Below are 25,321 nucleotides of genomic sequence, written 5' to 3'. Positions count from 1 at the left end.
CATATTAGGTGGTATGCATCTGATTCCACCACAGGAATGGAGCAGTATGGACACGTAGCACCCAGTGGTAAATGCGACCAGTTCCACCTTGAGACAACAGCCGGTGTAAGGGCCACCCCGGCCCGAAGCCTCCTAAGCACAACTTCCTCCGCCCTAGTGAGATGAAGGGGGAGGGAGCAGACACACGGTGGGATAAGAGCGCGTGTGTCCTGCCGGAGAACATTTTTACGGGCTCGCAGCGAGTTACGGGGTTGGGGTGGGAGGGGAATAGGTGGAGGATCAGGATTAGGAGGGCAGTGTGCCTGCTGGTCAGCAGCAGTGTTGTGAGGGTTTGCTGAATGGCCTTGGATCCAGTGTACCTTGACGCAAGTAGCTGTCTTACTATTCATAGTGTGTATTCTCTCGCAGATTTCCATCGCCTTATCAACCTTCTTGAGTTCCTGAATAGCCGCTAAAGAATCAGTGAAGATATCTAGTTGCTTGATGGTAGGCAGCTTAGATGTCGCATCTTGCACAGCGTCGTGGATGGCTTGAAGTTTCATTACTAGAGCGCTGGCTTCCGTAGATATATAGCGGTGGTGGCCGCTGATGAAATTATGCGTAGTACTCAGGAATGATGTCCTTCCGCCGTCTGGGAGAATGGCAGCATCCGTATAGACTTTGCAGGTGTTAACGCATGATGCATCGACGTTGTTGTGTTCGTCAATAATACCTGTTGTATTGCTGCGTCGTAACTTCGTTGGCTTATTAGTTGTGATGCTGGTGAATTCCCAGGGAGGCATTGGATAGGGCTGATTGTCAGTCCGAGAGCCGCGGTGAAAATGAGCATGCAACACAGCGACAGCCGGAATAAGTTGCGTTTTTATTTCACGTGCTTTTTCACGTTGCAAAATTAGCTCTGCAATTGTGTTGAGCTGGGCATGTTCCTGTAAGGTTGGTATCGGAGTGATGCGGGGCAGTGCTGTGATTGTGCGCATAGCATCGCGATTAATCGTCTCCAACTGTGCCAGCTGTGCCAAAGTCAGCCGTTGAAATTGTGCTTGATATAAAATTCGTGGCTGCAAGACTGCATGCACCAACCGTCGAGCTACGTCAGTACGAGCTCCAGCTGCTTTTGCTGCAATGCGACGAATAAGGTGAAGTGTTTTTGTCGAACTCTGTCTGGTTTTACGGAGCCAGTGTGCACCACTGCCGGATTGGTGAATATCGAGACCCAGTATGCGGACCTCTGAAGCCTCAGGGATTGTCACTGCGCCGAGTCTAAATGTGAAGGGGTGCTGCGTAATTCTTGTGCGTCCTTTCTTGTTGGCCACCACAACATAGCTTGATTTTTGGGCGGAAATGTCCAATCCTGCTTTCCGAGCGTAGTTGTTCAGCACATCAAGGGCTTCTTGAAGCTGTTGTGTTTGTCTAGATATATCTTTATGCACGGACCACAAAGTGACGTCATCCGCATAGATTAAGAACCTCACATCCGGAATCCGATGTAGTTGCCAGGCTAGAGGTATTAAAGCAACGTTGAAGAGAAGAGGAGCCAGAACCGAACCTTGTGGGACTCCTCTGTTCGATGTGAAGTATCCTTCTTGCCTTCCATCTACTCTAATCGCAAATGTGCGATTCTGAAGGAATGAGTAGATGAATCTTATCACCCGCGGTGGAAGTCCCAGGTCGATGAGGCTAGATATAATGATTTCATGGTCGATATTGTCATAAGCTTTCGTTATGTCTGTTGCTATTACCGTGCGCACAGCATGACTGTGTGGAGAAACCTGTAAAACATCGTCTGATAACATAGAAAGGCCGTCTTCAGTTCCCAAGTAAGAACGGAATCCAATTTGAGCAGGATGATATTTATCGTGGCGTTCAAGCCACCAGGAAACTCGTGTGGCCAGCATCTTTTCAGTGAGTTTGCAGACAGTTGAGGTTAGTGAAATTGGGCGTAAAGACTGCAGGCTATTTGGAGACTTTCCTGGTTTCGGAATCGCGACAACAATTGAATGCTTCCAATCAGGCGGAACGTTTCCAGTCTCCCATACTTTATTAATAGCCTGAAGAAGTGCGTCGAGAGCTGCTCCTTCCATGTTCTTGAAAACCTCATAAGGAATACCATCGGGACCAGGTGTTGTTCGTTGCTTCGAAGTTTCAATCGCCGCTATTAGTTCGGCCATGCTGAAAGGGCTGGATATTTCGGATTTGGAGGTTGTGGCAGACTCATCAATATCGGGGCAGTTTATAGGTGACGCTTGATCGTATTTCGGGAAAAACGCTCTAGCAGCGTGTTCTGCAAATTGATGTGGCGAACTCTGCATCGCTAACCTAACGCTCGCTGCAGGGTCAGGTTGCTTATGACCGCGTTCCATTGACCGGAACGTACGCCAAAGTGCTCTGTTTCCAATGCCCGATCCAAGATTCTCGCACCACTCATACCATCGTCGTCGAGAAAGTTGCTTTTCGTGCTGACGCGTCTTCGCCGCTATATGGTTAGCACGTGCACGGCTACCTGGTGCATCGGGATTCCTCGACGCATACAATTCTGCCTGACGTCGCTTTGCCCAAAGTTGCAAAAGGGTGAGGTCCGGTTGAGGTTGTTCCTCGTCAACTGTGGTCACAGTGGTGTTCCTCCGTAGCAGTTCTTGCAAAGCGGGAAGAATTTCTGAGGGCTCTGAGGGTACTTCATCAATCGATGATTCCCGAAACTTATCCCAATGCGTGACTGTTACTCGTCGTCGAATTTTCTTTATGCACGTTCTGTGCAAACCAATCATTATTGGCATATGATCACTGCCCCATGTGTCTGGTTCCACCCGCCACTGCGGCATTCCAGGACCCAACCACCACGTGAGGTCTGGAGCGTTTGTTCTAGATACTGCGGGTACAGCACAGGTAGCCACAGCGTGATGGTTCAGCAGTGTAAAAGTGGCATCGCTCATGATGTTTTTAACTTGGTATCCTCTTCGGGAGTTGTACTTGTACCCCCATTGTGTATGTGGGGCATTGAAGTCTCCACCCACGAGAATAGGAATTCCCGGGTACGTAGACCGGAGATGGGCTATCCACCCCAAGTTCAAACGTGTGCGCTGCGGTCTGGCGTAGAATGACACTAGAATGACAGGAGTCTTCACTGGTCGTGTTAGGACCCCGACAACTTCTTGATTACCACTACACCATGGCTCCAGGTCGATCACTGTGTGAGCAATATGCGATGATATATAAACTGCAGCTTTTCCCGGAGCTGAAGCCATTGTAGTAGCACGTCTATCTCTAATAGATGGGTTATGATACCCATTGAAATTGGATAGGGAGCATAGCTTATTATGCTCTTGAATAAGCAGTGCCCATACATGTAGCTTATTGTATTGAAGCTTGGTTTTAATTTCTCCTAACTTGGAGTTTAGGCCCCGACAATTCCACTGTAGAATTCCATCCTGTGACAGCTGCTGCAGAGAATTAGCCATGATGCAGGCAATTCTGAATGAGCAACGTTAGTTGAGCAAGTTGATCTAAAACTGCTGTCCAAACAGCTTGGTTGACCTGTGGTGCCGGACGGGATCCAGGCGTAACGGTGGCATTCGCAGTGGTTGATGCGTCACGTGTCGGTCCTATTTTCTGACGACGCAGAATTACCAATTCTTTATGTTTGCGTAGTCGCTCAATCTCTCTGGCCAGTGCGTCTATCCGAGCGTCAATGTCATCATGGTCATCATCTGACTGATGCAGAGGTTCCGGTAATTTCTGTTTCTTTGTCTGCGACTGCTTGCCACGTTTAAGAACAGAAGAATACAGTTGTGTTTCTGGGGCTTTTTCCTCTTCTGCCAAGAGCATCTCTGGCTCTTCTGCAAGAACCTCATAACGATTGTGTGTTGTTACTATAGTCGTTTTTGGTATAGCCTTTCGTATCCGCATTGTGGCCTTCTGTTTTGTCGGACAATTTGTGCTTGTCATATCGTGCTCATCAGATTTACATAAGCCACATCGATATCGTGGTTGGCCTTCTGGTGTGAGCTTTTCTGGATCAATAGTACGCTGTGGGCAAAATGCCTGCATGTGTCCACGTTGAAAGCAGCGGTAGCAGAATATTGCTCGAGGGAGGTAGGGTTTAGGTCGCAATATGCAACCATAGTAATAAAACCGTTCTGGGATACATGGAGGGCCCTGTACCGTCACTAAGCATGTACGGCTTTTGCCCATGAATCTAGCTGCGAGCACCCTGTGTGTCGTGGAGGTCAATTCACGACATATTATCTCAGGGGTGTCTTCTGGGTGAATGCCATAGACAACACACCTCTGTATATTAGGGCCCGATGCAAAGTAGCACTGCACAGGCAGGTGTTGATCTTCTGACAGCGGGATAGATGTTAAAGTGCACATTTTCTGCACATCACTGAGAGATGCCAAGTGCACAGTGATCGAGTTGGTAGATTTGTATGCTTTTGCTCCTTGAATATCTGACTCTGCCTAGGCACTGCGAAGGGGAAGTTTCTTTGCGCGTGTTGAATGCGTTTGCCCATAGGCGTGCCGGCATCGCGGAGTGGGGTCGAGTTTGTTTACACTCGGACGTTAGCTGCCGGCGCGGGGAAACAGGTGAAGCAGCGGACACTGATGCCCCATTTGGTGATCGCTGTGTTTAAAGGTACGTCGGAAAGACGTTCTCGCACGTACGGAGCTGGTGCTGAGCCAGTCATGCCACATTATAACTTTTTCGCGCCTTACGGCACTCTACCTTCAAAACTAAATAAAAAAAACACTGATTCTCCCGGGGGAGCAATAGGGGCCGTAGTAGATGCTGGGCCTGCTCTTCTGGAAAGGTATCTTCGCTCTTGGCAGGATTTCGTATGCTTGTGTCCACGACCTTTCCGGAACATTTCTGAGTGGTAACCTTTGAGTGAAATAAACGCATAGCGCCTTAGCAACCGTAGTTGAACGCGATTGCCTGATGTCACGCCAGGATTATTGGATTTGCGTCTTCTCTACATTACGTTAGGTAAGGTTAGCGTAAACGGCGTTAAGGTGGCACAGCGCATTCTCACAGCGGCTACGCCATGCGGACCACTGTCTTTGCGTCTCGGCCACGTCAAGTTAGGTTAGGTTAACCTTAGCTTAGGTTGGGTTAGGTTAAGTTAGGCTAGGTTAGCGTAAAAGGTGTTAGGGTGGCGCGGCCTATTCTCACAACGGTTACGCCGTGATAAATATTGACTTCCTGTCTCGGCCTCGTTATGTTAGGTTTGGTTAGGTTAAGTTAGCGTAAAACGCGTTAGCGGGGCGCGGCATATTCTCATAGCGGCTGCGGGGGCGTCGAGTGTCAGCGGCCGCCTTTCAGCCACTCGCGTTCAACCGCAGTTGCTAAGGCTTCCTTTTACGTTTTCAATATGCGCAGACCAGCCTCTTACACGGTCCCTACTGCTCGCACGGAAACACCTGCGATGTTATCACCTGCTACACCGCGCCGGCAGCCAGCGTCCGAGCGTAGACAAACCCGACCCCACTCCGCAATGCCGCCACGCCTAGGGACAAACACATGCGATACGCGCAAAGAAACTTCTCTTCCGTAGTGCCTAGGCAGGCAGGTATTCAAGGAGCAAAGGCCCCCAGATTTTATCTCTCGCAAACGCTCTTACTTGCGCATTCGCACAAACTTCTGGCGCCTCCCGAAGTGCCACGCCCCACTGTACTTACTAGCAATTTTAAAGTTGCGCGACTTTACAATTGTTAATAAAATTGTTAATATTGTTGATAAAACAAAAGGTTAATGTCAGTTGATCATTTCATCTTAAAACATCTATTTACTCGCTTACAAATCCGGATAAGTATTGCTACAATCTTGAACTACACCCAATAAAGGCTGTAATAGGGGAAGATAAAGGACATTTAAAATAAAGCTCCATTTCTTTGGTTTCATGAGAAGTTTGAAGTGATAAACTGTCAGATGTTTGAAGATAGCTAATCTGTATTATCTATGTAGTAAGGATTCACTTAAGGTGAGTCGCGTGACCATGCAATAATTGGGGGGTCGTCGGTTTGGGCACGAAGGTCGCATCACCGGCGACAAAGTCCGAAGCTGCTGGCGGCGCGGCTACCACGCCACTGGCGCGACGCCGAGGCGCGCACTCGTTGCTGCGATGCTCGGACAGAGGGCGCCCCAGTTGCTCTCGGACTGCAAACATGCCTCGACCAAAGTAGGGGGTGGGGAGGGGGGGAGGCGTTGCTTTTACGTCATGCGCCATAATGGCCCGGAATAGGCGGATCTACGCAAATCTAGCGGGTATACGTTAATTTAGCCGGAGAAGCAAGAAGGTTTAGCTTGCAAACGTGCATAAGGAGCCACTATATATGCTTCGAACCCCGATGATTCTTCTTAAGGGAGTTTCGGCCGTAACATTTTTCATAACGAACGTCTTTTATTGCATGACACTGCCTTCTAGCTTTCACCTTACCATATTCGCTCCTCTCTGTAAGTATAGCCTTTCTCGCTAGTGTCCCTACGTTAGTGAACAGTAGTTAAAAGATGGATTCACTGTGTTCGCCTGTTTGTTCCAATATGCCGTCCTCACTTTATAGCAACGCCTCATGGTCAATGGGCACCTTAGTGCAAACGAAAACAAGAGAAAGGTATATCAACCAAAGTCGAAGCGATAGAAGAGATGGTTGACGTACATGGTAAACGTATATATATTTACTGAAGTTGAGGGCATTAAAAGGACACTAAAGGCAAATACTAAGTCGAAGTGGACTGTTAAAATACCATTCCAGAAACCTCGCAGCGTTTATTTCGTGTCAACAAAAAACAGACTACGAGAAAGTTGCATCTGGAGAGCCCGCATAGCTTCACGACAATTCAAATCGCGCCCGCCCGAGCGGGAAGTGGTGACGTTGCATCACCGCCCTTCCGTCGGTGAAGCAAAGACGGCGCCCAGCGGACGGCGCCACGGTTTCCTGCGCAAAATGCAAACGTGCGGCCATGAAGTGACCGAGCCAAGACAGAACGCTGTATTCGCCGTTGCAGCTGCTCTTGGTCAAGTGACCGCTCGGGAATACCGCGACCTCACGTGACGTTCTCCGACACTTGCAGATCGTGCTAGTTTCCCGACCCAGGAACACCAGCGCAGCATTGCGCTATAACGCAAATATACTAAAACGCGAAACAGCGGATGGCACCGAGTGGAGAAGACAAAACTTTTCGTCTGCCCACGTCATTGTCAAGGGCAACGTCGATGAGTCATTTTTCTAAAAATAAAATAGAGCTGGAAAAGTAACATTTTCTTTCGTCCTATAATGCTAAGAAATTATTTTTCATTACGAGCGGTTGAGTAATAGTGACAGAATTATAATGAGGAGTACCTTCGTCATCCTGCTAGTAGTTGAATGTTCCTGTGTATTCTCTAATTGCGTCCTGCATTTGCCTAAATTTATGGATTACTATAGATCTATTCGCGATAATAATGGCGCCTTAGACCTTGTGGAGTACTAATCAATCACATTCATCATCATCATCATCAGCCTAGTTACGCCCACTGCAGTGCAAAGGCCTCTCCCATACTTCTCCAACTACCCCGGTCATGTACTAATTGTGGCCATGTTGTCCCTGCAAACGTCTTAATGTCATCTGCCCACCTAACTTTCTGCCGCCCCCTGCTACGCTTCCCTTCCCTTGGAATCCAGTCCGTAGCTCTTAGTGACCATCGGTTATCTTCCCTCCTCATTACATGTCCGGCCCATATGCCCATTTCTTTTTCTTGATTTCAACTAAGATGTCGTTTACCCGCGTTTGTTGCCTCACCCAATCTGCTCTTTTCTTATCCCTTAGCGTTACACCCATCATTCTTCTTTCCATAGCTCGTTGCGTCGTCCTCAATTTCAGCAGAACCCTTTTCGTAAGCCTCCAGGTTTCTGCCCCATATGTGAGTACTGGTAACACACAGCTGTTGTACACTTTCCTTTTGAGGGATAGTGGCAACCTACTGTTCATGATTTGAGAATGCCTGCCAAACGCACCCCAACCCATTCTCATTCTTCTGGTTATTTCAGTCTCATGATCCGGATCCGTGGTCACTACCTGCCCTAAGTAGATGTATTCCCTTACCACTTCCAGTGTTTCGCTACCTATCGTAAACTGCTGTTCTCTTCCGAGACTGTTAAACAGTACTTTAGTTTTCTGCAGATTAATTTTCAGACCCACCCTTCTGCTTTGCCTCTCCAGGTCAGTGAGCATGCATTGCAATTGGTCTCCTGAGTTACTAAGCAAGGCAATATCATCAGCGAATCGCAAGTTGCTAAGGTATTCTCCATCAACTTTTATCCCCAATTCTTCCCACTCCAGGCCTCTGAATACCTCCTGTAAACATGCTGTGAATAGCCTTGGAGATATCGTATCTCCCTGTCTGACGCCTTTCTTTATAGGGATTTTGTTGCTTTCTTTGTGGAGGACTACGGTGGCTGTGGAGCCGCTATAGATATCTTCCAGTATTTTTACATATGGCTCATCTACACCCTGATTCCGTAATGCCTCCATGACTGCTGAGGTTTCGACTGAATCAAACGCTTTCTCGTAATCAATGAAAGCTATATATAAGGGTTGGTTATATTCTGCACATTTCTCTATCACTTGATTGATAGTGTGAATATGGTCTATTGCTGAGTAGCCTTTACGGAATCCTGCCTGGTCCTTTGGTTGGCAGAAGTCTAAGGTGTTCCTGATTCTATTTGCGATTACCTTAGTAAATACTTTGTAGGCAACGGACAGTAAGCTGATCGGTCTATAATTTTTCAAGTCTTTGGCGTCCCCTTTCTTATGGATTAGGATTATGTTAGCGTTCTTCCAAGATTCCGGTACGCTCGAGGTTATGAGGCATTGCGTATACAGGGTGGCCAGTTTCTCTAGAACAATCTGACCACCATCCTTCAACAAATCTGCTGTTACCTGATCCTCCCCAGCTGCCTTCCCCCTTTGCATAGCTCCTAAGGCTTTCTTTACTTCTTCTGGCGTTACCTGTGGGATTTCGAATTCCTCTAGGCTATTCTCTCTTCCACTATCGTCGTGGGTGCCACTGGTACTGTATAAATCTCTATAGAACTCCTCAGCCACTTGAACTATCTCATCCATATTAGTAACGATATTGCCGGCTTTGTCTCTTAACGCACACATCTGATTCTTGCCTATTCCTAGTTTCTTCTTCACTGTTTTTAGGCTTCCTCCGTTCCTGAGAGCCTGTTCAATTCTATCCATATTATAGTTCCTGATGTCCGCTGTCTTACGCTTGTTGATTAACTTAGAAAGTTCTGCCAGTTCTATTCTAGCTGTAGGATTAGAGGCTTTCATACATTGGCGTTTCTTGATCAGATCTTTCGTCTCCTGCGATAGCTTACTGGTTTCCTGTCTAACGGCGTTACCACCGACTTCTATTGCGCACTCCTTAATGATGCCCATGAGGTTGTCGTTCATTGCTTCAACACTAAGGTCCTCTTCCTGAGTTAAAGCCGAATACCTGTTCTGTAGTTTGATCCGGAATTCCTGTAGTTTCGCTCTTACCGCTAACTCATTGATTGGCTTCTTGTGGACCAGTTTCTTTCGTTCCCTCCTCAAGTCTAGGCTAATTCGAGTTCTTACCATCCTGTGGTCACTGCAGCGTACCTTGACGAGCACGTCTACATCTTGAATGATGCCAGGGTTCGCGCAGAGTATGAAGTCGATTTCATTTCTAGTCTCACCATTCGGGCTCCTCCACGTCCACTTTCGGCTAACCCGCTTGCGGAAAAAGGTATTCATTATCCGCATATTATTCTGTTCTGCAAACTCTACTAATAATTTTCCTCTGCTATTCCTAGAGCCTATGCCATATTCCCCCACTGACTTGTCTCCAGCCTGCTTCTTGCCTACCCTGGCATTGAAGTCGCCCATCAGTATAGTGTATTTTGTTTTGACTTTACTCATCGCCGATTCTACGTCTTCATAAAAGCTTTCGACTTCCTGGTCATCATGACTAGATGTACACTCTAAGAAGAAAAGGAGGAAATGGGGTATTGAGGTTACTCCTTTAGGGGAGCAACTGATCTGCCACAACCATTCCTCCCTTTAGGGGGTAAGTGCGGGAGGATAAACTGTTACTCCCCATGCCGTTACTCCTCCGAGGGCTAACAGGTGCTCTTTTCCGATGCTCCTCAAAGGAGTAACGGTCATTATTTCCGATGCTCCGCCAAGGTGGAATTAATGAAATTAGGCATTTATACGCTAATAAAAAAGATTGCTTAGCTGAAAAAAAAGAGAAAAAAATGCCCGAAAGCAGGATTCGAACTCACGTCCTCGCGCTTCCATGTTAGCTACTCTAACCACTGCACCACGGCAGATTTTTTTTTTTCTTTATTGCATGGAAATAATGGTAGTGTCAAATCAATGCAGTTACATTACATATGAACATACACGCACACAAAACAAATTCACACACAGTATGCAGTCCAATGACAGTTCAAAATTCTGGCAAACAAACACAAGCGTCCAGACGCGAAATCCATTCAGGTACGGGATCATATGTAGCAACCACACTACGGACTTGAGCAGTCTCTTCACGGAAGATAGACCTTGTCGAGCGAGGTGGCTCGGCATGTCTGTCGATCATTCGACTTCTCCATAATGAATGAAGTCCTAATAACATAAACAAATCGTATGGTGTATACACCACGGCAGATTGCTTGACGGGGTAGGAAATTGAGACAGGTTAAGCATCTGAACGCAGGTGCGGCAATGTAAAAGCGACTCGGCATTTTGTGTATGCTGTGCGAGGAGAGTGTAACGTTGAGTGTGCTTGCAACCATAAGCGAATGCGAAAAGAAATATGCCCGAGTATTCTTAGGGTGCTTTAAACTGAGGCACTACACGACGTAAACGTGTAGCGAGCTCAAACGGGGCACCTAAGATGACAGAGACGGACAATTGCTCTGTCGCTTAGTGTGTCCCGTTTGAGCTACACATCGCTTCAGTTAAGTTCGTAATCTCCTTGGAACGGAAGGAACTTAGGTACTATTGACCAGCAAAATCTGGCAGTCTATCAATGACTTGCGCGTTTAATGTGTATCGCTAACTTATGGGGTGCGCACGAAGGGCATGGCTCTTCACATTCCAACTTTAAATTTCACGCAATTTTCTCACGAAGAGGCAAAGTGCTGCTTTGCATGTAGTTCAATGGACAGTGCACGAACTTCGAACTATTCACGATTTATAGACAATACAGTTCTTGCCGCATCACTGCACGACACGGACGAAAACAGCGGAGCGCATGGGGAGTAACTGTTGCCGTTCGTCCTCCCGTTGCTCTCTTTCCGACCAGGGACTAAACACTTACTCTCCAAAATTTGCACACGGCACGCACATCCATGCAGTTACTCCCTTGAGGGACGAAAGCGCTCTTTTTGGGACGAACTGCGCAGTTACTCCCGTTTTCCCCGGAATTCTTCTTAGAGTGTAGGAGCGTAGACCTGTACAACCTTCATTTTGTACCTCTTATTAAGTTTCACAACAAGACATGCCACCCTCTCGTTAATGCTATAGAATTCCTGTATGTTACCAGCTATTTACTTATTAATCAGGAATCCGACTCCTAGTTCTCGTCTCTCCGCTAAGCCCCGGTAACACAGTACATGCCCGCTTTTTAGCACTGTATATGCTTCTTTTGTCCTCCTAACCTCACTGAGCCCTATTATATCCCATTTACTACCCTCTAATTCCTCCAATAACACTGCTAGACTCGCCTCACTAGATAGCGTTCTAACGTTAAACGTTGCCAGGTTCAGATTCCAATGGCGGCCTGTCCGGAGCCAGGTATTCTTAGCACCCTCTGCAGCGTCACAGATCTGACCGCCGCCGTGGTCAGTTGCTTCGCGGCTGCTGGGGACTGAGGGCCGGGGTTTGATTGTTGTATTCATATAGGAGGTTGTGGCCAAGTACTGCACCAGGGTGGCCAATCCTGCTCTGGTGAGAGAGTGCGTTACCGGTTCTGGTCACCGGGATCAGGCCGCACTCCAGGCCTGTTTGTGCAATTTTCTCAACACACGGTTTTTTTTTGTATTTTCCGGTGGAGAATAGCGCGGCGCCGGGATTTGAATCACGGTCCTCTTGCACTGGAGACGGATACTCTACCGTCCCCGTAGGAGTTAAATTAAAAATTGATTTATGGGGTTGTACGTGACAAAACCACTTTCTGATTATGCACGCCGTAGTGGAGGACTCCGAAAATTTCGACCACCTGGGGTTCTTTAACGTGCACCTAATTCTAAGTACACGGGTGTTTTCGCATTTCGCCCCCATCGAAATGCGGCCGCCGTGGTCGGGGTCCGATCCCGCGACCTCGTGCTCAGCAGTCTAACACCATAACCACTGAGCAACCACGGCGGGTCCCGCAGGAGTTGTACGCCTCATTTAACCTACAGTGGTGCCCTATTTGGTCAGTCAAGGTGGACCAATCTGAGCTCGGTTATACCGCATGGATGGCACTCGGCTACAGAACCTGGTATTTATGACCTGCACATGTGAGTGTGAGGCCATACATATTTGAAGATATATATCGTTCTTTTTTTTTTTTTAGGAGGGTTCCCGTACAGTGATAAAATAAAGGAAAAGACATTAAAAGAAAGAAAAAAGAAGAAAAATGGGCGAAAGAAAAAAGGAACATAACAGGTGATTTGAACTCGTGACCCTTCGATGTTGCCCGGAAAGATAGCTCAGTCGGTTGGTTCGTCAGGCCCCAGGCTACTTTCATGCGCCACAGCTCCTGCTCCGAGCCTCACACTTACGTGGAAAGAGACTCATGTTGTCCGCGATAGTCGGTTTGTTAGTAGTTGGAAGGCATACTTTCTAGGAAAAATGGCCGCTCGAGGAGAAGAGCGAACTCGAGCGGCTTTAGAGGCTAGGAAAACTGCCTTAAAATATTTAGACTTGAGGGAAAGCTTCGTTAACAAACTATAACACGGCAATCAGCACTCGAATACGACGAGAGAAATTACTGAGACGTGGAAAATTCCCTTGAAAAAAAAATCTGGTTTGCGAGACAAATGCTTGTATGTATTGAACCTCTTAAAAGATGAGGGGGGGGAAATATGCGCTCACCGAGAAGGCATCGTCAGCACGAGACATCCACAAGGCACCTTACAGAGATGTGGAGAGCTTCGCGGCCGGAACGAAGCCTCCCTTCTCCGCCGGCCAAGAGGGGGAAACGCGCTTTCCGATCGCTCAAGGTTGCGCGGACAAAGCATAACTCTAGCGTCTAGGAAAAGCTTAACCAGGTGCGATGGCGGCACGCATAGCGTGGGAAGCTAGCCGCCAGAATAACTATACTGTCAATCACATTAGCTTGACTTAATATTTGCCTTTAGTGTCCCTTTAAAGACGATGCAGTGCTCCATAACTGCATGGCATTCTTCCAAGTGCGTTATTTTTTTCGTTTAACTGTCCGACGCCACATCTCTTTCCAGAACGTCTATTTCTTTTAAATGCGTGAGCATTCGTATGCTCACTCAACAAGGAAAACCGTCCATCCTTCTGTCCCGTAAGACGATCGCTTTCAAGATAGCAGCGAGCGAACTCACCTTCGTGGCGCCTTTCCCTTCAACGCCAACGAAGCGGCGAGCGCTCTCGCCGCACTCGGCCCCTTTGGCAGACCACTTTCGAGGCATACGGGCCCGCGCGTCTCTGGTCAACGCCAAGCAAGCGGCGAGAACACAGCGCTCTCGCCGCACTCGGCCCCTTTGGCAGACCGCTTTCGAGGCATACGGGCCCGCGCGTCTCTGGTCAACGCCAAGCAAGCGGCGAGAACACAGCGCTCTCGCCGCACTCGGCCCCTTTGGCAGACCGCTTTCGAGGCATACGGGCCCGCGCGTCTCTGGTCAACGCCAAGCAAGCGGCGAGAACACAGCGCTCTCGCCGCACTCGGCCCCTTTGGCAGACCGCTTTCGAGGCATACGGGCCCGCGCGTCTCTGGTCAACGCCAAGCAAGCGGCGAGAACACAGCGCTCTCGCCGCACTCGGCCCCTTTGGCAGACCGCTTTCGAGGCATACGGGCCCGCGCGTCTCTGGTCAACGCCAAGCAAGCGGAGAGAACACAGCGCTCTCGCCGCACTCGGCCCCTTTGGCAGACCGCTTTCGAGGCATACGGGCCCGCGCGTCTCCGGTCAACGCCAAGCAAGCGGCGAGAACACAGCGCTCTCGCCGCACTCGGCCCCTTTGGCAGACCGCTTTCGAGGCATACGGGCCCGCGCGTCTCCGGTCAACGCCAAGCAAGCGGCGAGAACACAGCGCTCTCGCCGCACTCGGCCCCTTTGGCAGACCGCTTTCGAGGCATACGGGCCCGCGCGTCTCTGGTCAACGCCAAGCAAGCGGCGAGAACACAGCGCTCTCGCCGCACTCGGCCCCTTTGGCAGACCGCTTTCGAGGCATACGGGCCCGCGCGTCTCTGGTCAACGCCAAGCAAGCGGTGAGAACACAGCGCTCTCGCCGCACTCGGCCCCTTTGGCAGACCGCTTTCGAGGCATACGGGCCCGCGCGTCTCTGGTCAACGCCAAGCAAGCGGCGAGAACACAGCGCTCTCGCCGCACTCGGCCCCTTTGGCAGACCGCTTTCGAGGCATACGGGCCCGCGCGTCTCTGGTCAACGCCAAGCAAGCGGAGAGAACACAGCGCTCTCGCCGCACTCGGCCCCTTTGGCAGACCGCTTTCGAGGCATACGGGCCCGCGCGTCTCCGGTCAACGCCAAGCAAGCGGCGAGAACACAGCGCTCTCGCCGCACTCGGCCCCTTTGGCAGACCGCTTTCGAGGCATACGGGCCCGCGCGTCTCTGGTCAACGCCAAGCAAGCGGCGAGAACACAGCGCTCTCGCCGCACTCGGCCCCTTTGGCAGACCGCTTTCGAGGCATACGGGCCCGCGCGTCTCTGGTCAACGCCAAGCAAGCGGCGAGAACACAGCGCTCTCGCCGCACTCGGCCCCTTTGGCAGACCGCTTTCGAGGCATACGGGCCCGCGCGTCTCTGGTCAACGCCAAGCAAGCGGTGAGAACACAGCGCTCTCGCCGCACTCGGCCCCTTTGGCAGACCGCTTTCGAGGCATACGGGCCCGCGCGTCTCTGGTCAACGCCAAGCAAGCGGCGAGAACACAGCGCTCTCGCCGCACTCGGCCCCTTTGGCAGACCGCTTTCGAGGCATACGGGCCCGCGCGTCTCTGGTCAACGCCAAGCAAGCGGCGAGAACACAGAGCTCTCGCCGCACTCGGCCCCTTTGGCAGACCGCTTTCGAGGCATACGGGCCCGCGCGTCTCTGGTCAACGCCAAGCAAGCGGCGAGAACACAGCGCTCTCGCCGCACTCGGCCCCTTTGGCAGACCGCTTTCGAGGCATACGGGCCCGCGCGTCTCTGGTCAACGCCAAGCAAGCGGCGAGAACACAGCGCGCGAAGCTATCAGCACTCGGCAGAGCAGATCGCTTTCAAGAAACAGTCCGTGCGGCCATGCGATACGCAGCCGCTCGAGTACGTTTGCTCACGGTTAATAATGCTTCAAAGTGGATAGATAAGGCGCTAAAGGCGATAACGGCTTGTAATGATCGGAATGTCAGCAGTGCACCTGGCACCACCACCTGCAGTACTTTGCTCGCGTCATCAATGCACCTTGCGCCACCATCCGTGGCAGTTCGTGTCGCCGCAGCGCTGTCGTTTGTACTGGTCGGATCAAGTTTCAGAACATTGATAATGACACCGGGCTGCGTGGACACAATTTCAGAATGCTTACGCATACTCAGACAACTCCCAGAGGAGTTTCGGCGAGTTATTTTTCATGTCGCGTTCGTTAATATTTTTTCCTACGCACATGTACCTTGTGTTCTGTCGTGTCGACTTTGGTTAACACGCTTTTTTTTATTTTTATTTTTTACACCAATAGGGCTCATCCCTCAGGTAGTACAGTCTGTGGTGGAATGCGGCTAATTTCCTACTACGCTGGCGCTAATTACGCCCATATAGATAATTTTACCTATTTTTTACTAATTCTCGTTCCTTGTCTCGTTGAAACCCACATTTTAACAAATTTTGAGACTCGCTACGACGGTGTGAAGGCGCGAAAGAGCCGTTTTCTTACTACGAGCCAGGATTATACACAGATCCCAGGTGGGTCAAAACTGTGTGAAGTCGCCAAGGACCTCGCGTTCAAAACTGTGCAGAAAGCATCGACGATTGTCGTCAGTGTATAGCCGAGCGCGTTTACAAATCTATTCGCGTTGTTTAAGGAATGATGCGGCGCTTGAATGTGCATATTTGCTAGAGTGAAGATATTTAGGCAGCGTTTGTTGTTTCAATGCGGAATTGCGTAAAGAACAGAGCTGTCAACCAGCACATGTGTTTGCGCCGTTAAACCCCATACGTCAACCCTTCTACAACGCAAGGAAGCGCACTTGGTCCAAAAGTGAATGTTAAACATTTTCCATAATTAATCGTTAATTAGCTAATTAAGCGGAATAAAAAAGATACTATAAGAACGCCACATGACGACAAACCGTATGCCGCTGGTTTCATTCAGCTGTGGTTAACCACTTACATCCTCGGTTCCACGGGTGCAGCAGCGATAGGTCATGTTTGGCGCGGCAGGTTGAGCGACTTGGTTGTTGTCGTGCAGCGTCGCGTCTGGTGGGCAACGTGACTGACCTTCTGCTGGGCGGCACGGCGGCCTCCACGCTGTTCCTGCACTGGCAGCTGCTCAACGTGGCCGCGCGCGCCGACACGCTGCAGGTGGCGCTGCAGCGCGAGATCGACGCCGTGGTCGGCCGCGACCGCTCGCCCGCCTGGGGCGACCGCACCCGCTTGCCGCTGGTCATGGCCTGCGTGTGGGAGACGCTTCGCTGGAAGGCCGCCACGCCGCTGGGCATACCGAGGGGGTGAGTCTCTTTCTGCTCTCGCAAAGCGGGCCCCTTTCGGAACACGGCCGCCCATCGCCGCACCGCACGCGTGCGGTCGCGCGAAAGATTGCACGTATCAAACACTTGTGCACAAATTACCGTTTACACTGTGTACACAGTGTTTACCTTACACATTGTAAACCGAAATTTGTGCACAAGTGTTTGATACGTGCAATTTTTCGCGCGACCACACGCGTGCGGTGCGGCTTGCGGCGATGGGCGGCTCGAGCGTATTCGTACGTCTCCTTTTGTCGCTGTTCTGTCACGGAAGCGTCGAACGACACGATGGTCAGCGCGATGTCGCGGAGCGCAGATCTGCGAAAGTAGCGTCAATGAGCGCATGCGCACGGTGCATACTCTTGCCCAAACATCGCGGGGTAGCCTATTCCGTTAAACTCCGCATAGCCTATATTTGACAAACAGCAGCGCTAACTAGACGACGACGAAAAAAAAAAATCAAGGCCGTTTTGCCCTGCGAAGGAGGATGACCAGTGTAGCCTTAAACATCTTGGTAAGAAACGTTCGTAATCACTGATAGGTCCTTTTCAGAGCACAGTCAGTCACACACACCCCACCGAAGCCAAACGTATGGTCCACGAAGTGTCGGCGGAATCGCGCATCCGCATCACTGTAATTATCAGCTTTCCCAGCGCGGTACCTCCGTCATTGCGCCGCATTAATCTCGGGGGCTTTCCACTCGAGCCCGCCGCTTACCTCCTCGGCACGCTCCTCGCCGGTTCGTGGTGCCCGACGCTCACGTGTGCGGTCCCGAAGTTGCGCCTCGTGAGCGGCTTGTTATACCGCAATACGCTCTACACGCGGCCTGCCCATACCAGTGCACGCAACATACTAGCTGCCTACTCGGTTCCTTGCGCAGCCGTGGAAATGCCGCAGATGGCGTACTAGCAACCGTCTCCCATGGCTGACAGTTCATAAGACACTACCTCTGACAACTCCGAAGGAACACAACAACAAATGACCCTTCCCTATTCACCTTTCGATTCTTGAGATACATGAAAATCTGACCAGCACTATTCCAGTTGGCCCAGCTGCACTTACTTGAAAAACATGGAAACCATCTTAAAGTATTTACGGGCGGTAAGCAGCGACGCTCAAGGCGCTGCAGCAGCTTTCTCCAGCCCTTCGACTGATATAGGAAGGGTGTTTCGAATACCTCTTCCATCCTCATCAACTGCGGAGCTGGCAGCGGTTGATGTTGCTCTGAAGTACGTACAGGAAGAAATAAGCACATCGAAGGTCGTCATCCTTACAGACTGTCATGCTGCCTTTAGCAGGCTGTTGAGGAATGATGCCAATACCCCAATTCTACGCAGTATAATAGAGTCCGCGGACAAAATTACTTCTCGTGGGGTGTCCCTCATTGCGCAGTGGATACATTCGCACGTGGGTATTGCTGGAAATGAAGAGGCTGATCGCCTCGCTTCAAGCTTGTACTTGACTGCCCACAAATTTCTTGTATGATTAAGAACGCCCGTGTGTTGATCCGCCCATACCTCCTAAAGCAGCACCCAGACCACCGTGTTGCAAACGGCTCGTTCCCTCCCCGTGCTCGTGGCTTGCCTAGTAGTGCTAGAGCACTGTTAGTGAAACTAAGAGTTCACTCTGTGTTGGTGCGCAAATACTTGTATCGTCAAGGACGTGCGGACAGTCAGTCCGTCGTGTACGTCCTATGGCTCCTGTGAGACACTTGAACACATTATACTGAGTGTCCCGCATTCGTCACACAACGTGCACTGCTCGTTAAGGAACATGGACTGATTGGACTCAATTGTACGACCTTTGACATTACCTGTTTCCGGGTGGGAGACTGCTCAACGCGGCCAGCCCCATAGAGCCTTGCTAACTTTTTGCGCAGAAAACTGATTTGACCTCCCGTTTATAGAAATTTCTTCCGCGTTCCTACTTTCTTTTGTCCGTGCCTCTGTCATTTGTTTATTTCCTTTCCTATTTCTTTGTTTCCTATCTTCTTCTCCTCTTTGAAAGTAGTAATTTAGTAAGCAGAAAGTAGTAAGTAATTCGAAACTAGCGACACTCTCCTCCCCACGGCGCTTTCCTCCTCGATTCTGCTCCCGCGCCCTTTCTGCCCACGGAACACTCGGTTCGGCACCCGCGGGCGGGCCACAGTATTCGATGGAGGCGCATGACTTTGGGCCAGTTGGACTCCTCAGTGTTGTCGGAAACATTTAGAAATGGTGATAACAGCACCCAGAATGCTGAAGGTAATGAGGAAGTTGATTTCTTCTTAAAGCCCTATGCACGGAGTGCATGGACGTAAAAGGAGCTTTGAGATGGGTTCTATACTCTAGACATTTTTTCTGCCACATGATAAGATGTTTTACTTTATGCATCTGTTGTAGTAGTGCTTGTGGAACATATATATGTGTTTGTATTCTTTTCTTGCCTGTGCGCCCTTGTGCACGGCAGGTATTATATCTCGCGTGCCTTCTTACAAAGAATTAGTCGCGAGTGCATCGTCCGTCCATGCGTTTATCTTCGCAATGTGAAAGTAGCTTTGGCACTGTGGCCTCTAAACTGAATAGGACGCTTGCGCAATTTCAGTGCGAGCAAGCGTGCGCGATCGTTTGAACACCCCCAGCACATTGTCTGTATCCGTGAGAAAAGCAAATAATAATCGTCACTCACTCATGCGTGCTTGGCAGCCCAATTCAAAGCAAATTCAAGAATTGGAAAATAATGCAGAAACTCCACTGGAGTTGTCTAAGTATGCGTAAGCACACTTCCAAATGTCAGTTCACCCGCCGCACCCAAATTTAAGTTGGCCCACCCCAAAATTTCACGTTGACCCACCTCCAAATTTCAAGGTGGCCCACCCCCAGATTTGAGCTCGGCTTATCCTAAAGTTTAAGTTGCCCCCCCCCCCCCAAAGTTCAAGTTGGCCGACCCCCAAATTTCAGTTGACCCACGTCCAAATTTCAAGTTGACCCGCCCGCAAATTTATGTTGGCCCGCCCCCAGATTTTAACCCCCAAATTTAAGTTGGCGCACACCCAAATTTAAGTCGGCCCACGCCCAGATTTCAATTTGGCCCACCGACAGATTTCAAGTTGGTCCACTCCAAAATTTAAAGTTGGCCCACCCCCAAATTTATGTTGCCCCACTCCCAAATTTCAAATTGGTGACCGTCAAATTTTAGTTCGCCCACCCCCAGATTTCAACTTGGTTTATCCCCAAATTTCTAGTTGGTCTACCGCCAAATTTATGTTATACCACCCCCCATTTCGATGTTGGCCCACTCCTACCAGGAGCTTCCCCACGCATTTTCTAAGGAGCCCTATGTATCTCTATGGGCATGTTAATTTTTTTTTTGGGGGGGGGGGGAGGGGGGAGTTATTGTTCCTTATCTTTGATAAAGCTACCAGACATCTACATTTATACTATCACAGCGACTAAATGTCTAAATTTGGGAAATTACGCGTTTTTATGAAGTTACAAGGCATTACACATTTTGCGCGATGGGGCTGGGGTACTCGCCAAAGAATGCTTACGCACTGAAAACGCATTGTATACTAGCTATAGTCGGATACAACTCATGCATGCAGTAAAGTCCCGCCAAAGCCCTCATACCCACCCGTCACTGTTCCTCCGCGAGGCTGCAAATAGTTCGTTCTTCAAACTTTCCCTGTTCCCTAAATAGACCGGTAACCACAAAAATAAGATTACAAGCTCGGAATTTTGTACGTTTTCACTCGTCTAATATAGTGGAACGGTGAAAGCATAATTCTTTATTGAACTGAAATAAAATGTTTCCTTCGCTGCAACTATTTGCTGTCAAGTTTCACTTCATTTGGAATTGAAGTTTTATTGAAGTTGAAGTTGACATTGAAGTATTTGTTTTTTGCACAACTTCTGCAGGCTTAGAGTGACGCCTGTCACCGGCAAAAGATGCCGAGGGCGAGTGGAGCTATACTAATCCAGGTACAACCAAATTAGGAAGGCCCACAAAGCTTCAACAATATACACCCTTACCAGAACAGGAATTGGCCTCCCTGGTGCAGTATTCGGCCACCCCCTTCCAAATGGCTCACTCAATTACCCAATAGCCTTTATCCCCCAGCGCTGCGGAGCACCTGACCAGGGCGGCGGTCAGGTCTGTAACGCAGCATATAGGGTGCTAAGAATCCCTGCGTCCGGACAGGCCGCCAATGGAAACTGACCCTTTCAACGTTTAACCCCCGAAGCCTCTCGAGTGAGGCAACCTTAGAAGTACTCTTTGAGGAACTATCAGACATCGTTTGGGATATCATCGGCCTTAGTGAGATTAGAAGAACTCGTGAAGCTTATACAATGCTCAATAAGGGACAAGTCCTCTGCTAAAGAGGTCTCCTAGATAATAAGGAATACGGGGTAGGATTCATAATCCATAAGGACATGGCGGGCTACAAACGAATTCTACAGCATTAATGAGAGGGTAGCTGTAGTCGTAATCAAACTTAATAAGAGGTATAGATTAAAGGTAGTGGATTTTGAAGCCTGCTTTCCAACATCCACTCACGATGATGAGGAAGTAGATCAGTTTTTGAATATGTTGAATTAGCGATGAGAAAAGTGCAAACTCAGTATACTGTAGTAATGGGTGACTTCAATGCAAAAATGGGGAAAAAGCAGGCTGGTGAACAAGCAATTCGCAACTACGGTGTCGAATTTAGAAACGCTAGACGAGAGATGCTGGTAGAATTTGCAGAAAGTAATAAGCTTCGAATAATGAACACCTTTTTCAGGAAACGTAGCAACAGAAAGTGGACCTGGAAAAGCCCTAATGGTGAAACAAGAAATGAAATTGGTTTCATACTTTCTGCCGATCCCAGCGTAGTGCAGGATGTAGAAGTGATAGGCAGGGTAAAGTGCGGTGATCATAGATTAGTGAAGCCTAGGATTCACCTCAATTTGAACAGAGAAAGAGGAAAATTGGTCAAGAAAAAACAGGTCAACTTAGAGGCAGTAGGGTAAAAGGAGAGAAATTTATGCTGGTACTTGTAAAGAAATATGCAGTCTTAGAACAGAGAGATGATGATGACATAAAGGTAATGAATGAAACCGTAACAAGGCTGGCTTCAGAGGCAGCAATTGAAGTGGGAGGCAAGGCACCAAGACAACCAGTAGGCAAGCTCTCCCAAATAACAAAGGACCTAATAAAGAAACGACAAAAAATGAAAGTGTCCAACTCAAAAGATAAGATAAAATTCGCGGAACTGTCAAAAGTGATCAACAAGGCAAAAATAAGATACATTCGAAACTATCACTTGCGAAAGACAGAAGCCGTAAAAGTGAACGCAGCCTGAAATCGGTGAGAAAGAAACTTGGCATAGGACAAATCAAGATGTATGCACTGAAAGGTAAGCAGGGTAATATATAATAATAATAAATATAAATAATAAATTTTATTTCTGCCTCAAAGATACATGGACAGAGGAGCTGCAGAAAAAGCTGTAAAAATACAGCTTGACAAAGCCGCAACCCCCATTTTACAGGCAACAGCAGAAGACAAACAACGACTCAACTTCAGGTGTCGTATAAACGAAACAAAAGAACAAAAATGTAATGCTATACATCGCAAGAGCACTTCAAGCGTACTGAGTAAACACAGGGATAAAAAGATTGTTATTACATATCACACTCTCATACATGAAATATGAGATACAGAAGCAAAGACTTATTTTGGCAGAACTGAGGATGAAAATTGTTCGGAGCTACCTTCTATATACATCCTACGCAATACCTTATGAGTACAGGTGAATAAGTCAAAATGTGCAGATGTATAAGCGTTCAGAAGGGAAGGGAGTGTGAATTGCAAACGTTCTTGCCCGGAGTTTAGGCGTGCTGTTGGCACCATCCATTGTTCGGGTTGTCTGAAAGGGTAATTTGTGCTTTTCTCTTGCAAGTTTGCCAATCGTCGAATATCGTTTGTACCATTTTTTATTTCTGTTTTGTAAGAAATGCTCAACCGGTATCGATATAATTCATAGATTTGGACCACACCGGCTGTAAGAAAGAGACCTTTGCTGGGTGACCCATAGCTAACATTGAAGGTGTAGCGAAGGAACCTTTTCTGCAGCATGTGTATTTTGCGAAGACAAGAATGTGTTGCAGTTCCCCATACAAGATGACAATAATTTACGTGAGAATAAAAAAGTGCGTTATAAAGAGTTAGTTTGAGTGACGTCGGAAGAATGTGCCGTGTGCAACCAATCATGCCCACTACTCTAGCCAGTTGTTTGACAACGTGAGTTACATGGTGTTCCCATGACATGGTTGAAGAAAATATAACTCCAAGGCATTGAAAATGATTAACTATTTCTATAGGTCGAGAATTATATAGAATATAAGTGTGAATAGAAACCGGCTTATTTTTCGGGCGAAATATTACGGCTTTTGTCTTCTTTTCATTCACGCGCATATCATTAGATTTCGACCATTTTTCCAGCGTGACCATTGTTGTATTGCAAGACACTATTAGATCCTGAATGTTTTTCCCAGCAAAAAAAAATACTCGTGTCGTCAGCGTATATGATGAATTTGGCATTTTTGTTAATGTTAACAATGTCATTAAGGAATATATTGAAAAGAAGTGGGCCTAACACGCTGCCTTGAGGGACGCCAGAGAATATAGGTTTTACCTCGGATAGTACATTATGTAAGCTAACTGCTTGTTTTCTTTGCGAAAGATATGATTTTATTAACATTGCAGCCTGGCCTCGGATACCATAGTACCATAACTTCTTTAGGAGTAATTCATGACTAACCAAGTCAAATGCCTTTGAAAAATCTACAAATATACCTATTACGAAAGCTCTGTTATCAAACTGGGACAGAATATATTCTTTTTGATGTAGAAGTGCTAGCTCAGTTGATTTATTTTTGCGAAAACCGAACTGACACGGAGTGAGCAAATTACATTGGTCAATAAATTTAGTGAACCTGGAGTGCATTACTTTTTCTAATGCTTTAGAAAAAACAGGAAGTATGGATACAGGTCTATAATTACCTAAGTCATTTTGGTCGCCCTTTTTAAATAAAACGGTTACTTTGGCGGTCTGCATTTGTTCTGGAAAGGAAGATGTAGTTAGGCAGAGGTTGAATATGTGTGTAACTGCGGGGGCTACAATATCAGCAACATATTTTACTGGTCCTATCTGAAGGTCGTCAATGTCTCGGCATCTGCTATTCTTTTGGCTTAATAATACTGACACAACTTCCTCTCTTGTAACAGGTTCTAGAAACATTGTTGTATCGTTACGACAGTTTATGTACTCACATGCATCAGCAATCTCAAAGATATAGTAAAAGCAGCGTAATAATTCTATACTGACCTGTACACTACCCAGAGGAGTCAGGATACCTCAATTAGAAACAGTAATGAACAGGATACAGGAACTCCTCCTATAACTAGCGATGAGGTCAGAAGGCCCTTGCAAGACATGAAACGAGGAATAGCTGCAGGAGAAGATGGAATAACAGTCGGTTTCATCAAAGATGGAGGAGACATGATGCTTGAAAAACTGGCGGCTCTTTATACGAAGTGTCTATCGACTGCAAGGGCCCCAGAAAATTGGAAGAATGCAAACATTATACTAATCCACAAGAAGGGAGACGATAAAGAATAAAAAAATTATAGGCCCATCAGCTTGCTCCCAGTACTATATAAAATATTTACCAAGATAACCTCCAATAGAATAAGGGCATCAGTGGACTTTAGTGAACCGAGGAAAAAGGCTGGCTTCAGGATGGGGGTACTCTACAATGGATCACATCCATGTCGTTAATCAGGTTATCGAGAAATACGCAGAGTACAGTAAACTTCTCTATATGGCTTTCACATATTACTAAAAGGCATTTGATTCAGTAGTGATACCAACAGTCATAGCGGCAGTACATAATCAAGGGGTACAGAACGCTTACGTAAATTCCTTGGAAAATATCTACAGATGTTCTACAGCTACCTTAATTCTACACAAGAAAAGCAGGAAGATGCCTATAAAGAAAGGGGTCAGACGGGAGACACAATCCCTTCAATGCTATTCACTGCGGGCTTAGAAGAAGTTTTCAAGCTATTAAACTGGGAAGGCTTAGGAGTAAAGACCGACGGCGAATATCTAAGCAACCTTCGGTTTGCCGATGACATTGTTCTATTCAGCACCAATGCAGAGGAGTTAAAACAAATGATTGAGGACCTTAACAGAGAGAGTGTAAGAGTGGGGTTGAATATTGATATGCAGAAGACAAAGATAATGATAAATAGCCGGGTAAAGGAACAAGAACTCAGGATCGCCAGTCGACCTTTAGAGTCTGTCAAGGAGTACGTTTACCTAAGTCAATTAATCACACGGAACCCTGATCATGAGGAAATTTGCAGAAGAATAGAAATGGTT

General features: G+C 48.0%; 1 protein-coding gene across 1 annotated transcript in view; it reads left to right on the top strand.

The window, feature by feature from the left end:
* The window catches only part of LOC126536039 (vitamin D 25-hydroxylase-like), a 91,405-nt gene that overhangs the window by 42,784 nt on the left and 23,300 nt on the right, over positions 1–25,321 (top strand). The window contains exon 6 of the mRNA XM_055073352.2: positions 16,635–16,893. Coding sequence (XP_054929327.2) covers positions 16,635–16,893 — 259 coding nt within the window. The remainder of the gene's footprint in view (positions 1–16,634; positions 16,894–25,321) is intronic.

This window comes from Dermacentor andersoni, chromosome 4, assembly GCF_023375885.2.
Source record: "Dermacentor andersoni chromosome 4, qqDerAnde1_hic_scaffold, whole genome shotgun sequence".
NCBI lineage: Eukaryota > Metazoa > Arthropoda > Arachnida > Ixodida > Ixodidae > Dermacentor > Dermacentor andersoni.
The sequence above is the reverse complement of the archived record's forward strand: the minus strand, read 5'-3'. Positions and strand labels throughout refer to the sequence as shown.